Source organism: Oryx dammah, unplaced genomic scaffold (assembly GCF_014754425.2).
Source record: "Oryx dammah isolate SB20612 unplaced genomic scaffold, SCBI_Odam_1.1 HiC_scaffold_21, whole genome shotgun sequence".
NCBI classification, from domain to species: Eukaryota; Metazoa; Chordata; class Mammalia; order Artiodactyla; family Bovidae; genus Oryx; species Oryx dammah.
In genome coordinates, this window is record NW_024070205.1 from 33680753 (window position 1) to 33699321 (window position 18569).

General features: G+C 59.0%; 2 protein-coding genes across 5 annotated transcripts in view; one reads left to right on the plus strand and one right to left on the minus strand.

The window, feature by feature from the left end:
• Positions 1-898: 898 nt before the first annotated feature.
• HES2 (hes family bHLH transcription factor 2) lies at positions 899-3417 on the minus strand. Of its 2 annotated transcripts, none has more exons than XM_040263290.1 (4): positions 3250-3417; positions 3069-3164; positions 2693-2792; positions 899-2613 (listed from the first exon to the last, which is right to left on the minus strand). In XM_040263290.1, the coding sequence occupies exons 1-4, from the start codon at positions 3292-3294 to the stop codon at positions 2357-2359; spliced, it is 498 nt and encodes a 165-aa protein (XP_040119224.1). In that variant the 5' UTR covers positions 3295-3417; the 3' UTR covers positions 899-2356. The 2 variants fall into 2 exon arrangements, with proteins under 2 accessions (XP_040119224.1, XP_040119226.1); XM_040263292.1 differs by having other exon boundaries at positions 2693-2729; positions 3250-3407.
• A 6243-nt stretch (positions 3418-9660) lies between these two features.
• Positions 9661-18569, plus strand: part of ESPN (espin) — a 33610-nt gene continuing 24701 nt past the window's right edge. For all 3 annotated transcript variants that reach the window (XM_040263298.1, XM_040263299.1, XM_040263300.1), the window contains exons 1-2: positions 9661-9954; positions 13446-13639. In XM_040263298.1, coding sequence (XP_040119232.1) covers positions 9661-9954; positions 13446-13639 — 488 coding nt within the window. The remainder of the gene's footprint in view (positions 9955-13445; positions 13640-18569) is intronic.

Consider the following 18569-nt stretch of genomic DNA (forward strand, 5'->3'; position numbering starts at 1 on the left):
TCGAGACGTGGGAGCCTTTTCTCCAACCAAGCATGATAACCAGACACAGCTAGACTCAGTCACAGGACCAGAGCAGAGAGAATGTTGCAAGAGCTGTCTGCTGGGCACCCTGTGAGCCTTGTAAGGGTCATTCAATGGTCCTGAGTGAGGCCACCTCCCTCCCACACCTTAGGAGCCTGCTCTGCTTTGACCACGAGACAGGGCCCTGGGAATACCTGGGGAGTTGCCTGAGGGAGGCGCCAGCAGGTGCCTTGTGGAGGAGAGCTGTTGGTGTCCCTATTTCACAAGCCCAGCTTGGAGGGCCAGCTGAGACCTTCTAGGCAGCTCCTGCATGTCCCTGCTGGGAAACCAGCTTCTCGCCTGGGGTGCAGAACCGCACTCGCCTGGGCATGCCTCATCCCCTTGCCAGGGTTTGACTGGCCTCAGAACCCCACAATACCTGATCCTGTGAGTCACTAGCCTAAACACACCCGCCTCCTGACCACCTGTCTTATGGCTTGATTGGGGCCAGGTCAACGAGAGTCACAGAGTTGGGGATCCAGATGGGCTCAGAAGAAAGCAGTGGCCTCTAGTGGGTCAGTTCTTACCAAGTTTAAACCTCTATTGAAAGTTCTTAAAGGGTCAAGGAGCCTGCCCAGGGTGTGCCCGAGGGATGGAAGTCCTTGACTCAAGGAGGAAACTTGAACTCACGAAGTGGATGTGGGCTTGTGGATTACCTGCCCCCCTCCACTTGCTCCTGGGTGCTCAGGCATGCAGGCTTGTGTTCCCAGGGACTGCCCTGCCCCCTCTCCACTCCCACCCCCACACTTGTCCTGGGGAGTATGGGCTCTGGTGCAGCAGCTTTTCAAAGGGATGTTAGGGATCCGGAGGGCGGGTGTCAAAAACCAGGCTGTCGGGGTTCCATAGAGCATGGACCAGTCACATCGCCTGTTTATTAGCTCACGATGTTTATTGAGCACCCGCCACGTGCCAAGTTCCCTGGGGACAAAGAGGTACACTCGGCCCCAGCCCTGCCCTCCAGGAGCATACAGTCCAGCCAGCTGGCCCAGACAGGTGGTAGGATGGCCAACCTTGCCAGAAGTTCACCCTCCTGTCTTAACATTGACTTCTTCAATGATGCCCGCAGCCTCCCCAAAACCTGCCACTGGAGTCAGTGCCTAGGTCATCACAGACTTTTGTGGCATATAGCTCAGTTAATGACCCCTCCCATCAGCTCTATCTTCTTCCCCCAGTGCCCCAGTCCCTCACACAGGCTTGTTGGACTGGGGACTGGGGATGGGGAGTGAGGACTCCCCGTCTCCCATAAATGCTCCATGAAGCCCCAGGAGGTGCTGGGAACATGACTGAGTTGGGGAGAAACCGGTGACCACCTGACACCCGCTGCTGGCATGCACAGCACCCCCTCCCCTCTGGACCCTCAAAGTCTCTCTGGCTTTCATGGGGAAGCCAGAAAAGTCTTAAGAACAAGTTGCTTCCACTTATCTGTCCTGACAGTAGCAGAGAGCAGTTCAAAAGAGAAGATGAGAAAAGTGGACTCCTGTTCCTCAACCTGCCATGTCATCCTCCAAGTTTCTGCTGCCTCAGGCTAACCGCATCAGCACTGGCTCTGTGCGGGGCCCCAGGCCCAGCCCTTCAAGGCAGCAAGCTTCCTCCATGCCACAGGGCATCCTCACTCTTGTAGCATCCCTCTTCACATCCAAGACCACCGGACTTGGTGTGCGGTACACAGGTGCTAACTTAGTGCTTGAGGGAATAAATCCTTCCCGAGCCTACCTAAGGAAGCGCCCACCTCTAGGCACACAGCCCTGCGGCATCCTGTCCCTATAATTAACTGGAAACTTTAGGCAGGAAGCCAGGAGTGGAGGTCAAGGCTCCCCCACCTGCAGAGCCCTTCAGGCTGCTGCTGCCCCCTGTCCAGAGGTTCCCAGGATGAGTTGGTGAGGAGGCAGACTCATGCAGGGCTGGGAGAGCAGTGACCAGTCAGAGCAGATGGCTGCACCTGGCTCAGGTGAGCTCCTGGCCCAGCCCCTGGGCTGCTGCCAGCACTGGGGCAGGTGTGTGGGCTTTGGGGGCAGCTGTGACTGGCCCAGCTCCCGAGCCCTTCCACCTGCTGAGGCAGGAGGCTTTTTCCAGCCCAGACGTCCCAAGCTGGGGCTGAACCTCTCCCCTTATTTCCTGAGTCCCGGTGGACTTCAGTCTCCAAGCACAGATCACAGACATCCGGATCTGCCCCGGTTGTTAAGTACCAGGCTGGTCTCTCGTGGTGGGAACGGGAGCCGCCTCCAAGAGCTTCCTGAGTCTGTCCAGGGCCCCTGGTCCCACGCAGTCAGCAGGGTCCGCAGAACGGCCGTGGGGGCTACCAGGGCCTCCAGAGACCCGGGTTCCGGGGAGGTTCGGGTGGTGAGGGCGCGGGGGCGGGCGGCGGGGAGGGCGCTGGCGGGCTGCAAGGGTCACCAGAGCGCCCGCCGTCGGAGGTGGCGCTGGCCGCCCTCCGGCGCAGGTGTTCCAGCAGCCGAGCGCTCACGGCAGGCTCCAGGACGCGGCAGGTGGGTAGCACGCGGGCCAGGCGCGCCAGGCAGGCTCGGTAGCCCTCGCGGTAGCTGTCGGAGGGTGCTGCGGACGGAAAGCGGCGTCAGGCGCGGGCTGGAGCGCTGGCCGCGGGGCCGGGCAGGGGCGGGGTGGGGTCACTCACTGGGCGCCGCCGTCGGGCCGGAGGACGCAGGCAACTCCTGCAGGAAGCGCACGGTCATTTCCAGGATGTCCGCTTTCTCCAGCTTAGAATAGCGGGAGCTCTGCGCCGGGCCACGAAGGAAAGGGACAGAGAGACGTACAAACAAGACAGACCTCCCGCAGGCTGCCGTGAGCACTGCGCTCCCAGAAGCTGGGTGCTCCGCACGCCCTGGCCGGCGGTGGGTGGCCTCCCCGAGCCTTGCGCGCCACGCGTTGGCCCCTTATCGGCTCCTGGGGCAAGAGGATCTCTGCCCGCTCGGCCTCCTCGCCCCGCACCCAGGGACCCCCTACCCCCAGCCCCAGTGCGCCTGGCAGGGCCCCGAGGCCCCAGCACTTACCTCCCTGCCCAGCAGCGGCAGAATGAGCCCCTTGAGCTGGCTCAGGCTCTCGTTGATGCGTGCGCGGCGCCGCTTCTCCAGCAGCGGCTTCAGGCTCTGCAGGCGGGTGTGTAGGCCGCGGTTACGTCCAGGCCCCCGCCCCCGCCGCTCTGCCCCCAGTCGGCAGTCCCCTGGCTCCTACCTTGCGCAGCTCCGCCGGGTCCCCTGCCCTCCGAGGCAGCCCCATGCTCGGCGGGAAAGCGGCGCCGCTGTGGGGCCGGCCCGTGGAGACCTGCGCGCGAGCGCGCAGACACCGAAAGGAGACCGAGGCCCGCAGGGAGGTCCGGTGCACGACCCGAGGGGGAGCCAGTGGTGCGCGCGCCACGCCCGCAGCCCGGCTTTAAGGAGACAGCGGGCCCGCCCCGCCCCGCCCCGCCCCGCGGAGTCAGGCCGCCTGTGGGTCCCACCTCCGCCTTTGTTCCTGCGCGAGGTGGGGGCGGGAGGGGGGACGGCGGAGCCCCCGGGATCCCGCTCCAGGCCTTGGCGTCGCATCTGCGGCGGGGTCGCGGGCCTGGGGCGCGGGCCTGGGGCGCCTTCCTCCCAGAGCACCTGCGGGGGTGTGTGGGAGCTGGAGGGAAGAGGTTGGGGCCAGGCCCTTGCCCTTCCTTGTCCAGCGCTGCCCTTCCCTCGTTCGAGATCAGCGGCTCCTCTGAGCCCCGCCCTGGGCCTGGGCAGGGCACCCGGGGCGGCGGGACCCTCAAGTCCCCGGCGTCAGGGAGTTACTACTCAGCTCAGGTTTCTACTACGGGGAGAGACTCGCCCCACCAGTTGGCCTGCGGGGCTAGAAGGGGAGACCGAGGCCCGGAAAGAGATCTCAACTTGCTTCGGTTCCAACGGCTGGAAACTGGCCAGGCAGGACTAAGCCCCCTGCGGCTCCGTAGAGTCCTCCGGCCCTCACCGACTTAGGGACCACCTGCCCCCACACCCTTGTCCTCGGTTTTGCATAGGGAAACTGAGGCCCACGAAAGACGAGGCAATCCAGGAGCACTCAGAGCTCATTTTCATTTCACTGGCTCCACCTCCCGGCTCCCACCCGCGGGACAATCGGAGCTCACGTGACGGGCGGGGCGGGGCGGTCCTGGGCGCAGTCTCTCCCTGCCCGCCCGGGCCCCAGCGGCCCCGGGGCCCGCCTCCGCGCCGCGTGGCCGTTGCTGCCGCAAACTGGCTGGGCGTCCCCCGCCCATCTGCTCGAGGCTGCCCGCCCTCAACCGGCTGGCCGCGCAACGGCCAGCACGGCGGACCGCCAGGCCGACCCACGGGAGGAGGGCGGGCTGGACCCACGGACCCCGGCCGAGAGAAGGAACCACAGGGTGGGTGGAGCCGACCGGCGCTGTCCCGGGTACTGGAGGGGGCCCATCCCCTCCACCAACCAAACCCCCATCTCTGAGCCCACCTTCGACGTTTGGCCGAAGTTCCCAGACCGCGTGCTCCCCCCGCAGGGCTTGAGAGGGCAGCGGGCCATTCAGGAAAAGGACGAGCAACCTGGCGAGTGGGGGAGCTCGTGCTGCCCAGACCTGACAGACTACCGCGTGTGAAATACATGCTATACCCTAAGGGCCGTTTGGTTCTCACCTCCTTTACACCCCATGACTGTCCTGGCTATTAGAGTAACTCGGCATAGTTAGCGAAGTAGGGCCTGGGGATGCCTAAGCCACTGTCTCCTCCAGTCGTTGAGCTCAGAGCTCCTATGAGCAGGTCTCCTCCCAGGTCATTAATGATTCTTTAGGGGCTCAAAGGAAAGGACCTCATGGATCCCTCACTGATCCCCACCTACCACACCTGGGCCACACACATTCCTCTTTGTACCAATAGCCCCCCTCCCCGCACCAATATCTGCATCCTGGCTGAGAGACCCTGAACCTGACTCCTGGGGAAGAAGGTTCTTCCTAGAACAGTCCTGTCCATGTCTGTGGACCACCATTTTGAAGCCTAAAGGGTGGGGGAGAAAACTCCCTTTTCAATTACCCCAAATTTTATTTGTTTGGGTTTCCCTTTAGCTCAGCTGGTGAAGAATCCACCTGCAATATGGGAGACCTGGTTTCAATCCCTGGGTTGAGAACATCCCTTGGAGAAGGGAAAGGCTACCCACTCCAGTATTCTGGCCTGGAGAATTCCATGGACTGTATAGTCCATGGGATCATAAATAGTTGTACATGACTGAGCGACTTTCACTTTAACTATTTATTTATTTATTTATGTCCTGCAGCATGCAGGATCTTAGATCTCCAACCTAGGATCGAATCCATTCTTCCTGAAGTGGAAGCACAGAGCCCTTATCACTGGACTGCGAGGAAATTCCAGTTACCCTAGTTTTGTTTTGTTTGTTTTTTAACCTTTTCTTTTTAATCGTGTTTGTTTGTTTATTTTTGGCTGCACTGGATCTTCATGGCTGTGTGAGCTTTCTCTGGTTGTGGCAAGTGGAGGCTACTCTCTAGTTGGGGTACATGGGCTTCTCATTACCATGGCTTCTCTTATAGCGGAGCACAGGCTCTAGAGTCTGCAGGCTTCGGTAGTTGTGGCACGTGGGCTCTGCAGCTTCAACTCCTGGGCTCTAGACCACAGGCTTAGTAATTGTGGCACATGGGCTTAGTTGCTATGCAGCATGTGGGATCTTACCGGACTAGGGATCAAACCTGTGTCCCCTACATTGGCAGGAAGATTCTTAACCACTGTACCACCAGGGAAGCCCCTACCCCAGATTTTAAAGTCCTTCCTCTAGTCCCCCATGGCTGTTCCCTTCATCAGAAGAGTTCTGGGGGTTTTGCTGGTTTATCTGGAGGAAGGAGTCATTTATAAGCAAGGGAACTTAGGTAAGACAACCCAGTGGACAGAATTCAGGGATGCAGACTTTAAGGAAGCTGAGACCACTTTAGGGTACAGTGGGGACACATTTCACCTGAGTCCCTGCCCTTGAGTGGGGAGAGGGGTCTGAACAGCCGTTTTCCAAGTAGCTGGGATGGGCAGATGCCTGATCCCAGCAGAAGAATCTCCAGGTTGGGGAGGGAGCCCCTAAACTGATATCTGGAGGGACACTGGAGGGACTGATATCTGGGGGACACTGGAGGTGCTCTGGGCGGAGGGAACTTCAGGGGCAGAGGGAAGAAGGAAGGGCACAGAAGCATCTGCCTCTGAGCTTTGCCCCTTACTATTTGTGTCACCTCGGGCAAGATAAAATAAAAAGCAAAACCAGGACTTCCCTGGTGGTCCAGTGGATGAGAATCCATCTGCCAACACAGGGGATATGGGTTCGATCCCTGGTCCGGGAAGATCCTGCATGCCATGGAGCAGGTAGGCCCGTGTGCCACATCCACTGAAGCCCATGCTCCTAGAGCCTGTGCTCTGCAACAAGAGAAACCATGGCAATGAGAAGTCAGTGCACCACAACTGGAGAAAGTCTGTGTGCCACAACAAAGACCCACTGCAGCCAAGTATAAATTTAAAAATTATAATTAAGTTAAAAACCAAAACAATAAGCAAAACAAAAAGAACCTCCATGTGCCTCAGTTTTCTCAGCTGTAAAATGGGCGTAGTGTTGTGCCTCTCTCATAGCATCCCTGTGGGGTTAAATATGTATATGAAGCTTGGCATGATGCCTGATAAGTTCCAAAAATGTGTTCTTGCTGGTTATGGGCTCTCTAGAGATGCTTGGGAGGATCCAATGGACACAGTGCAGCCCAGAAAGGACAGAGAAAGCCTGTATCTCAGCTTGACTTTGAGTGGCATCCTCAGAAAGGAGTCTGAGAAGATGGTCAGCAAGGATGGGTGCTCACAGGTGACTCCTATGGAGTTGTCCTTATGGGCAGCGGGAGGGACAGCTCTTCTGCCTTGACCAGTGCCCTAACAGCAGCACATCACTGTGATCTGATCCCCAGAATGACAAAACCATGTGATAGATGAGAGTGTCCAGGAATGGGGGCCCACTTGGAGGGAAGGATAAGAATTGCAGGAATTTTTTTTTTAATGGAGAAAGCACACGGAGGGGCCTTCAAGATAAGCTATTTTACAGGCTTCACTGGTGATCTAGTCGTTAAGACTCTGTGTTCTCAATGCAGGGGGCATGAGTTCTTTTCCTGGTTGGGGAAGATCCTGCATGCCGTGTGGTGTACACCCCCTAGAAAAGAGAAGCCACTTTAGTTCTTTGTCCTCAAAGTACCCCTAACACTCAGGGTACACTTGCCACTGTGTAGGCTATAGGAGGGCTGCTCTAGTAGGCACCAAGTGCCAACTGAATCGCTGACGCTGCCAGGCTAAGACGCCTCCCTCCCCTGGTCTGAAAACCACTGGGTAAGGGTCCTAGACCCCAGCAGTCACAGGTCCCATGGGGGAGTGAGGTGGGTCTGGTGTGGTGGTAGTGGCTAGAAACCCATATGGCCACTGAGGCCCAGAAGATCCAGTTTAGGAGGGTACCATGTGGCTCAGATGGTAAAGAATCCGCCTGCAAGGCAAGAGACCTGGGTTGGATCCCTGGGTTGGGAATATGCCCCCAAAGAGGGCATGGAAACACACTCCAGTATTCTTGCCTGGAGAGTCCCCACGGACAGAGGAGCCTGGTGGGCTACAGTCCATGGGATCGCAAAGAGTTGGACAGGACTGAGCGACTAAGCTCATGACACTCTAAGTCCACTGCATGTGGCGCCACCTAGTGGTAGCCCCAGGTAATTGGACACCAACTGTTCTATTAAAAAGCAGACATTACTTTGTCGACAAAGGTCTGTCAAAGCTATGGCTTTTCCAGTAGTCATGTACAGATGTGAGAGTTGGAGCATAAAGAAAACTGAGCACTGAAGAACTGATGCTTTTGAACTGTGGTGTTGGAGAAGACTCTTGAGAATCCCTTGGACTGCAAAGAGATCCAACCAGTCCATTCTGAAGGAAATCAGTCCTGAATATTCATTAGGAGGACTGATGCTGAAGCTGAAGCTCCAATACTTTGGCCACATGATGAGAAGAACTGACTCACTGGAAAAGACCCTGATGCCGGGAAAGATCGAAGGCAGTAGGAGAAAGGGACAACTGAGGATGAGATGGTTGGATGGCATCATCAACTCAGTGGACATGAGTCTGAGCAAGCTTTGGGAGTTGGTGATGGACAGGGAAGCCTGGCGTGGTGCAATCCATGGGGTCACAAAGAGTTGGACACAACTGAGCAACTAACACACACACACACACCTCTTCCTGGAGGCCCCTTCACTCTAGGCATTTCCAGCACCATCCTGTGCCTGTCCCACTAGCCATTGGGTAAAACAGCCCCTGGCAGAGCACTCGCAGGGCTCCAGTGGGGAGGTGGTGAGGAAGGGTCACTTCCATCAGGAGGAAGGACACTGGATGTTTCAAGGTCGCCGGGTGTGCTGACTGAGTTCTCACAGCTACACAGCCCTGTCTTCCAGCAGTTCTTTCTCCTGTCCAGCCCGCAGGGCCTCCCTCCAGTTCCCACGAAGGGCTTCTGGCCAAGCAGGCGGGCAGATTGGTGTACCTGTGCTCTCCTGGCCCACTGCCCTCCCAGAGCCATCCTGCATCCTTGCAGAGTTGTCCCAGTCCTGCTCCCCGGGTGAATGCTCTGGAGTGCCTCCCCTGTGCCCACCCCCTCCCTCTCCCCAGCCCTTGCAGCCTGCTTCTCTGCCTCTCTTTATTTGGCAGCCTCAGGGCCCCAAGCTCACAGTTGACTCCCCCACCCCAGAGGGTAGCTCTGGGCGCTCTCTGAGCCCAGGGTCTCTGAGCCCAGGGTCTCTAGGACCGGAAACCAGAGTACACCAGGCCTTCCTATCTTTTCCCCCTTCTTTCTCACCCTTCTTTGGGAAATCTGAAATCTGAGGACAGTTATCAGGGTCTCGGGGACCCAGAAATGCTGAGGACCCAGCACCCGTCCCACCCTCCAAGGCATAGACCCAGAACCCCTTAAGGACTTTTTAGGCCGGTTCCTGGTGCATGGCCCTTGCTCCCCAAGTCTCTCAGGCCTGGGGCTTTCCTCTGTGCCTTCGAATAAAGCCCAGCCCACCGCCCCTTCCCAGATGGCCCTTCCCCGGCTGCCCACGTGGCCTCCACAACTCACTCCCTAGCTCCCCGTTTTCCTTTTCTGATCACACCGTCACTGTTTGCTGGCTTCTGTCCCCAGCGCCTCCATCTGGCACGAGATTGATGAATGAGTTCGTCTGGACGCTCTGGACGGCTCTCGAATTCGAACCCAGTCTGATCACCCTCTGGGTTCTCCTTTCTGACCGGAGGTATAATAAATTAGGAGAGAAGTCCCTGGGTGCCCCGCCCCTGTGGCCGCAGTCGGGCGCTCGGAGCGGAGGCGGAGGCGGGGGCGGGGCGTGGCGGGGGCGGGGACGGGGGCAGGCCCGAGCCTTAAGCCGGGCCCCGCGGCCCCAGAGCGCGGCGGAGGCCGAGCTGAGCCGGCGAGGCAACGCGGGACAGAGGCCGGGCCGGCAGCCGCTCCGCCTCCCGACCCGCAGGCCCAGACGGCCCGGCCGCCGGCTCTCCCTGTGCCAGAGGAAGGGCGTATGGCGCCTCGGGGGACGCGCTGAGCCCAGGTCGCGGCGCCGCAGGCGGCACCATGGCCCTGGAGCAGGCGCTGCAGGCGGCGCGCCAGGGCGACCTGGACGTGCTGCGGTCTCTGCACGCCGCCCGCCTGCTGGAGCCCTCGCTGCGCGACCCGCTGGACGCGCTGCCGGTGCACCACGCTGCCCGCGCCGGCAAGTTGCACTGTCTGCGCTTCCTGGTGGAGGAGGCCGGTCTGCCCGCTGCGGCCCGCGCGCGCAACGGCGCCACGCCGGCCCACGACGCCGCCGCCACTGGTCACCTCGCCTGCCTGCAGTGGCTGCTCTCACAGGGAGGCTGCGAAGTGCATGTGAGTTTGCGCCGCTCACTGGGCTGCCGAGGGGGCTTCCTCCCCAGGAAGGAGTTCTGGCCTGGAGCCCTCGTGGCTCAAGGATGGATGGTTTGGGGCACCGCGGAGCCAAGCTTGATTTGGAGTTCCCTCCAAAGGACTTGGGGCAGGGTGGGCTCCTGGGTTGAGAGTACCCGAGCAGATGCTCTGGCAAGCCCTGGCCACCACCTAAAAGATTACCAGGTGATAAACCAGAATGGAGTTGGGCTCAACCAGGATAGCATTTAAGGTTGAGGGTGTGGGAGTCCTGGAGAGTGGGCGGGGGGAACAAAGGGCCTGGAGTCAGAAGCCCATGTCCTTCAGGATCAGGTCTGGGAAGGGTGGTGCACAAAATCTTGCAGCCTACCTCGGGTTGAGTTGCATGTGTCCCTAAGGAGGGGGGGAGTTGGTAAATGGGGTCCTTCCCAGGATCTGAGCTGATCCCAGGACATCAGCACCTTCCCACTTCCCAGCTTCTTCAGCTTAGCCTGAGTCTTCCTGCCCTGAGACCCAGCCTGGTCTCACTCAGTGGCCACGGGGCTGGTATCAGCCAGTCTGGCCTCTCCTGAGTGGGACGTAAAGGAGGCAGCTGAGGTCTGGTGTGTAGCTTTCCTGCTCAGTCCTGCCAGAAACAAGAGCATCCAGCAGGGTCTAGGCCTGGGGTCCAGGTGTGCTCCCGATCCCCTGGAACTGCCAGTCCATGAGGACACTGAACAGCAAACACACAGGTTAGAGAGTAAGCCAGGTACCACCAGGTACTGCTAGGCCATGTGGGGGGAGCATCGGGGAGCTGCTTGGGCAAGGTGGCCAGAGAAGGCCCCTCCGAGGGGTGACCTCGGAAGGAAGTTTTGGCTGATGGGGAAGAAGTGGCCCGGTGATGACCTGCGAATTCCAAGCACAAGGAGCAGGAAGTACAAAGCCCTGAGGGGGACACATTCTGTCCTGTGACGGGGACAGCAAAGAGGTGAGCATGTCTGAAGTGAGATGAGGCAGGGAGAAGCCAGCAGGGCCAGGTCCTGTAGGATTGTAGGCTGGGTTCAGAATTTGCAGGATCCTGTGGTTGTAGGGGAAAGCCAAGGATGGAGGGACAGAACTCATTTTCCTCTTAGCAAGAGACCACTGTGTTAACTGGATGTAGTAGAGGAGGCAGGGGCGACTCTGAGTTGACTGGCTGGGCCGTAGGGATAGCCAGGCCCCATTCCCCCCACCTTTTAGCCTCCGGATGGCAAGGCCCCCCATCCCACCCTTGCTGGAAGATGACAAGGTCCCTTATCTCCCAGCCAGCTCTGTTATCAGGAGTTCCTGGCATGTGGTGCCTCCCCACCCTTTTGGGAGGTGGCATGCCTCCCCGATTCCGGTGTCCAGCTTTGACCGGAAGCCTCCCCAGCCACTGGAGAGGAGGTAGAGGAGCAGGTGGCCTTGTGCCCAGCTTATCAAGTCCCCCGCCCTCTAGCCCCAGCCAGCTTGGGTGCTGGGGGCGGAACTGTGTATGTAGGGGAGGATGACCTCGATCCTGGGCCCTGCTCAGCCTGGGGAGATAAGCAGCTTTAGGGTGCAGGCCACAGCACATGAGGCTTCTGGGGCCTCTGGAGCTGTTGAGACCTTGGGGACAGGTCACACGCCTGTGATCCTCTCCTTCCTGGGGCCTCCCTCTCCACCCCCACCCAGGGGCCCAGAGCCATCAAGATCCCCTGGAGCCTCAGGCCCACTGTCCCCAGACCCAGTGGGAAGGAGGGTTTTTCTCAAGAGCTGGAGTGCAGGGCATATTTCACTGTGGGCCTGTCCAGGTCACTTCTAGCCAGTTTTGTCCGCTGGGCTCAGGAAGTGTGTTAGTTATTCAGTTGCATCTGACTCTGCAACCCCATGGTCGCATGCACTGTAGCCCTCCAGGCTCCTCTGTCCATGGGATTCTCCAGACAAGAATACTAGAGTAGATTGCTATTTCCTTCTCGAGGGGATCTTCCCCTCCCAGGGATCAAACCCGGGTCTTCTGCATTGCAGGCAGAGTCTTAGTACTGTTTGAGCCATGAGGGAAGCTGCTGGGCTCAGGAGGACAGACTAAACCAGTCTTCTGGTCCTCCGCGGGCATTCCGCACACAGAGGCCTCTCGGCATTGTCCTCTGCCTCCTGTGGGCTATTTCTCTGCCTCCCCTTCCTCTCTGCCTCTGTTCTAGCCCATCAGCCAGTCTGTTTGTCCCCAACCCCACAGTCTGACTGTGACCTCCCCACCGTACCCCTGGGCCCTGTTCCCTTGCCCCCTCACTTCCTGCATTTCTTACAGGCTTCCCTGGTGGCTCAGATAGTAAAAAATTCTGCCTGCAGTACAGGAGACCCGGGTTCAATCCCTGGGTCAGGAAGATCCCCTGGAGAAGGGACTAACAACCCACTCCAGTATTCTTGCCTGGAGAATCCCATGAACAGAGGGACCTGGCAGGCTACAGTCCATGGGGTTGCAAAGAGCTGGACACGACTAAAGCAACCAACACTTCTTCAGTTAGAGGAGCCTCAGCAGTTCTCCTGTAACTGAGATGCACCTTCTTTAAGCTCAGGGTCTCTCCAGTTCCTGCAGCCTCAGCCACACCTGTTCCCCCAGTGCCTGCCTCCACCACTGCCCCACCCCCCTCCCCGTGCCTGTGCCGGGCTCCTTGACTACCTCTCCAGCATCCCACGTGCTTGGTGCTGGGAGCTCATTCTGTTCCAGACCCAGTGCCCACTCTCCAAAACTCTGAGCCTCTGAGTCCAGACTCCTGGGTTCTCGGTGTCTCCCCGCCTTGGCCGGCAGGTCACATACCGCCTCCCACATACAGCCCACAGACACACACACCTGGATGTTCACAGAAGATGCTATCAGCACTCCTGAGCCCAAAGCATTGACCTGTCTCCTTTGGAGTGCCTAGGAGGGGATCTTGTTCAAGCCCTTCCCCAGGGCTGCCTCTAGCCCACACCTACCACCACTGGCTAACTGCCTGGGTCCTGCCCACCAATAGCCAGAGGCTTCCTCCTCCACAGGGACACAGCCTGTTCCCTGGGGGCTGGGAGCAGGGAGTCTGCTGGGGTGGGCTGCTCTCTGCACTGAGGTTGGGGTGTTGGAGGTACATCAACCCTGAGGCCTCTTTTTATGGGATACTTGGGGAGGGGGAGGGCGAGGGGGGACGAGGGAGGGGGCAGGGTTAGGTGCAGGGAGTACCTCCTCACTCTGAGAGCAGGTCCAGTAGCCATGCTTCCTGACCCAGTGACTCCTTTGGGTATTCCCTGAGCATCTGGGTGACAGACAGGCACTCCTGCTGGGACAATGACAGGCGCCATGTCCTGAGAGCCCAGCATGCAAGGCATGGTGCTGCGCTGAGGACTGAGATTCAGAGGGGGCCAGTCAGGCGCCGGAGGACAGAGGGGCCCTGGTGGCTGGTGGGATGCAGGAAGTGGTCTGAGCGAGGCAGGACCAGGCTCAGGACTAATGAGGTCTCCTCCCACAGGACAGAGACAATTCTGGTGCCACAGTCCTGCATCTGGCTGCCCGCTTTGGCCACCCCGAGGTGGTGAACTGGCTGCTGCGTCACGGCGGTGGGAATCCCACCATGGCCACAGACACAGGCACCCTGCCTGTTCACTATGCCGCCGCCAAAGGAGACTTCCCCTCCCTGAGGCTTCTCATCAGGTCCCACCCTGAGTAAGGACCCTTTTCTCCAGGGGGCTCTGGGTGGGCTAGCGGGGACTCTGGGGGATACCTGAGGTTGTCTCTCTCTCCAGCATGCCAGGGGAATGACTGCTTCTGGGCCATCCCATGGCCAGGGGCCTGGCCAGAGACCGCGCCTAGGCAAGCTGACAATTCTCCCCTCCTGGTGGGCTGCCCAAAGCCACAAGCCTCGAGCCCTACAGGCAGGTCCTCCCCAGCCCACCCCAGCTCTGGAGATGGCCATACAGACCAGTTCCCCTCCCCAGGATCCTTACCAGCCTGCAGCAGGCGGCCCTCTAGCTCTGGCCTGGGTTAATTTGCAAGACTGATCTAAATAGGACATAGGGGCAGCTCCTAGACTCTAGTCAAGAAGGAGGAGCCACGGCTGCTATCCAGAGTAAAGGGAGGTAGCCCCTTGCCCAGACCCTTGCCCTGCCTCCTGGCCTATTACAGAGCAGCTTGTCCTCCCCTGTGGCCGGTAGCTCATTCCCACTAACCAGGGGGGTAGGGCTCTCAAACCCCCTGGGGCCCTCGGCAAGCGGCTGATCAGAGAAAGCAGCTGAGCCATAGGCTGGGTGCACCCCAGGGTGGGGTGGGGGTGCAGAAGAATGGGGTTCAGTGTAGATCCTGGGAGTCATGGAGTCCCTGGGGAGGAGGGAGCCAGGTCTTAGGTGTACCTGGAGGGAAGCAGGGGTTCCAGGGGAGGATACCACCCAGACCCAGAGGGAGTGGGACACCAGTGACCCTGGGACCTGAGGTAGGAGCTCTGACTGGTGACTTTTGTCAGTTCAAGGGGACACCTGGGAAATAAGTGGAGACAAAGGACCCAGCCTCAGGTTGAGAGCTACAAGGTGGGACAGCCTGTCCTCACCCTTGAGGGTGAGGGGGTGGGGTGGCCACTGCCCGCCAGGGAGCAGGCAGGAGGCCAGGCTGGCCCCACAGCTGGGTGGCAGGGTAGCTCCAGTGGGCAGCCCCTTGGGCAGAGGCACATGGTGTGCAAGTGGAGCAGCTGAAAGCCCCTAGGCGGGGCCCAGGATGGCTGGGCCTGGCTTGTTCTTGCTAAGCAAGGGCGCCTGGTTTGGTTAATGGGAGGCCAGCAGGTGCACCTTGCGGGACAAAGGTCTCACAGCCGTCCCCACCAGAGGCCACTGGGTACCACTTTGGAGTGAACCCTCCACCTCCAGACAAGCCAGGGTCTGGGTCACATCAAAATCAGTGGGATTTCAAGGAGGAGTGCCCCAGGCACCCTCGGGTGTCGGCTCCCACCCTGCAGCCGTCAGCACCCCTGGGGGCTGGTCCCAGACTCCCTGACAGACTCCCAGGTAAGGACTGGAGCAGTGCACCTGTGTCTGTCCCCACCTCGGTGGTTCTCACCCCACCCCCTCACCCAACACGGAGGTCCTGAGAGGGGAGAGACAGGCTGTGGTCATCCTCTCATACCTGCCAGCCTCCCCCATTGCACACGGTGGGTCCCAGGAAGCCAGTTTGATGGCAGTGCCAACTTAGCTTCAGTGGTGTGAACTGAGGACCTCTGGCCCCACACCCCGGAAGAACTGATGGGGGTGGCGGTGAAGCCCTAGGCTGGCCCCCGAGCCCATAGTCATGGAGAAGTCTGGGGCTTAGGACAAGCCTCCACGGGCTGCGGTTGCAGCTTTAGGAAGGCTCAGGCTATGCTGGGGGCACCCTGGCAGACTCAGAGCCTGGGAGACCCTGAGCCCTCCCAGGCCATGCAGTGGGGCTGGCTGTGATTGGGCCCTGGCACCCTCTCTCTGGCCAGATGGCCTGGACCAATGAGCCACCAGCCCCCAGTGAATCTCAAGGAAGTGGACAGAGGCCTGGGGCTCTGTTCCCACAGTGATGTGTGGCTTGGCTGATAAGGAGGTACTTTTGTGTGACTGTCAGGCTGGGCTCAGGTAGGGGGAAAGGGCTGGGAATTGAGGTGGGGCCTGCTGGCTGGAGGACTTGGGGCCTGGCACCCACTCCCTACTCAGAGGTAGAGACTCCTGCTCCCCAAGGCTGGGGACCCCAGGGCAAGAGTTGGGGGGCTGGGGAGGGGCAGAGGCCCAGGCTTTGGCAGGCTGCAGGGTGCAGTCAGGGGACCCAGGGGGCCTGGCTCTGGGGGAGGCCACCTGGGCTCTGCTCTCATGAGCCTGCTGTGAAACGCTGTGAATTATTCACGAGGGCTCATCTCTCCCTGGCGGCAGGTGAGGGAGGAAGAGCTGCTACTGAGTGGGAAACTTGATCCCGTACAGGAGGCTGTGGGCAGCCATGAGCCACGGCTGCTCTGACAAGCTGCAGAGGAGCAGGAGGGCTGGAAGCCCTCAGGGGAGGGCCTGGCCAAAGATGGGCTGCACCTGGGGGCACTGGGAAAGACTGGAGAGTGCGGGAATGGCCCATACCCACCCACCCCTCCTCCAATCTTTCCCAGTCCACTGGGCAAGTCCTCCCAGAGGAAGAGGAATTGCCACTGCGACTCAGCGACCGCTGTGGTGGGACCTTCCCTCTGAGCCCCCTGGGGAAAGAGTTCTTGAGCTGCTGGCATGGGGGCTGGCTAGAACTGGGCCGGAGCTGTTCCAGGCCCTGGGTCTGAGGGAGATGGAGTCAGGAGGGTCAGCCCTCCTGGCCAAGGGCACTAGTGTCTGGTGGAGGGGGACCACAGAGGGGATGAGGACCAGGTAGGCCTCAGAGCTCTTGACCATCCTGGCGGTAGCATCTTGGGGCCCAGGAACTGTCTCATGCTTACTCTGCCTCAGCCGTGTGCTCGCCGGGGGCTTGAGTAACAAGAAGAGAGCCCTGGGCTCTGCTGGGATGCTTAGGCCTCAGAATCGAAGCTGGGGAGAGTGGGGGGCGGGCAGGGCTCCAGGCCTTGTCTTCCCCCTGGGGCCCTGCCATGGTCTACCAGTCACGGAGAGCCAGAAAACCAGTCTGCCCAAAGATTTCTGACCAGCTCCCTCCTGCGGAGTGCCTGCAGGGGTCTGACACCAAGCAGCCGTCTGAGCCTCACCCTGGGCAGTAGCTCCATAATCAGCCCATTTTACAGACAGACTCGTGTAACTAGTGGCTTATATTTTTTATTTAATTTTAATTTTTTTTAAACACCAAAAGCATTTTGTATTGGGGTATAGCTGATTAACAATGTTGTGGTAGTTTCAAGTGAACAGCGAAAGGAGTCAGCCATACATATACATGTATCCATTCTCCCCCAAACCCCACTGCTCTTATCCAGGCTGGCACATAACATTGAGCAGAGTTCCATGTGCTGTACAATAGGTCTTTGCTGGTTATCCGTTTTAAATATAGCAGTGTGTACATGACCTTCCTGAAGTCCTTAAGTATCCCTTTAAAAAATATTTATTTATTTTTACTTATGTATGTATTTGGCCATGCCAGGTCTTAGTTGCCATACACATAATGGTTTTAGTTGTGGCATGTGAACCCTTAGTTGTGGCACGTGGGATCTAGTTCCCCTATCAGGGCTCGAACCCAGCCTACCTGCATTAGGACTGTGTTCAGTCCTAGCCACTGAACCACCAAGGAAGTCCCCTCATCCAACTCATATTTATTGAGCATCTGCTCTGGGCCAAGTGCCCAGGGCACATCGGTGAACCAAACAAACAAGTGCCCTTGCCTCATGGGGCTGTAGATACAGAAATGGTGTCTCCGAGGGGCTGACTGACCGGCCGGGGTCCCACTGGCTCCCTGTGTGGCCTTGACCAAGCTGCACCTCCTCTCTGGGTCTGTCTCCCACGCCTGTTGTTGTTCAGTTGCTCAGTCATGCCTGACTCTTTGCAACCCCATGAACTGCAGCATGCCAGGCTTCCCTGTCCTTCACTATCTCCTTGTTCAAACTCATGTCCACTGAGCTGGTGATGCCATCCAACCATCGCATCCTCTGCCGCCCCCTTCTCTTTTTGCTTTCAATCTTTCCCAGCATCAGGGAAATGAGTCGGCTCTTCACATCAGGTGGCCAGAGTACTGGAGCTTGAGTTTCCCACTCCTGGCCTGGGCGCCAATCTTTTAGGGCCTTTCATGTTCATCTGGGATGTCTGTTTTCCTTCTGTAGTGCTGAGTTTCGTGGAAGCTGGCTGCTCCTAGAGCCCTGTCCAGCTGGAAGGTTCAGGCAGCCCTGGCCTCAAGCAAGAAGCCTCAGCTGCTCACATACTAGGGAGCCCCAGACCTATGGCTCAGCTCCCCCTTAGAAGGCTGGGGGCCTTTGCCTGGGACTGGGGCTGCTGTTCCCTGACAGGCATCTGTTTCTACCACAGGCAGTGGAGTGCGTTCACTCTCAGTTACCACTCCCTGGTATGCCCTTGTATTTGCTGAGATTCCCTGGGCAACGGAGCCTGGGGGAGTCCACCCTGGCACACTGGGGACACTCACCCAGGTCGGGAGGCTCTGAGAAAGGAGGGACCTGATGGAATCATGGCCCACAGGTAACTCCTGATCCAAGCCTGTCATGGCACCCAGGCCCAAACTGGCCTCTCTGCCCTCTTCCTGTCTACCTGTACCCACCTTTGAGACTACAGATCAGATCCCTGGTCAGGCCACAGGCTTCTCCATCACTGATAGGGAAGGCCACTTCCTGTAGCAGCCCAGAAGCCTTCCTCACTCTGGACCCCCCACGCCTCACCTGCAGCTGCTCCCTAATCACCAACTCTTGCTCTGTCTCTTGGGTTTCCTTACTGCTCCTGCAGCAGGCTGGTGCCCTCTGACCTCTGGCCTTTGCTCAGGTCAACCCACTTCAAGAATACTGAAGTGGGTTGCGATTTCCTTCTCCAGTGGCTCATGTTTTGCTCAATGGACACGAATTTGAGCAGACTCCGGGAGATAGTGGAGGACAGAGGAGCCTGGTGGGCTACAGTCCATGGGGACACAGAGTCGGACATGACTTAGTGACTGAACAACAGCAATGGGTCATTCCCAT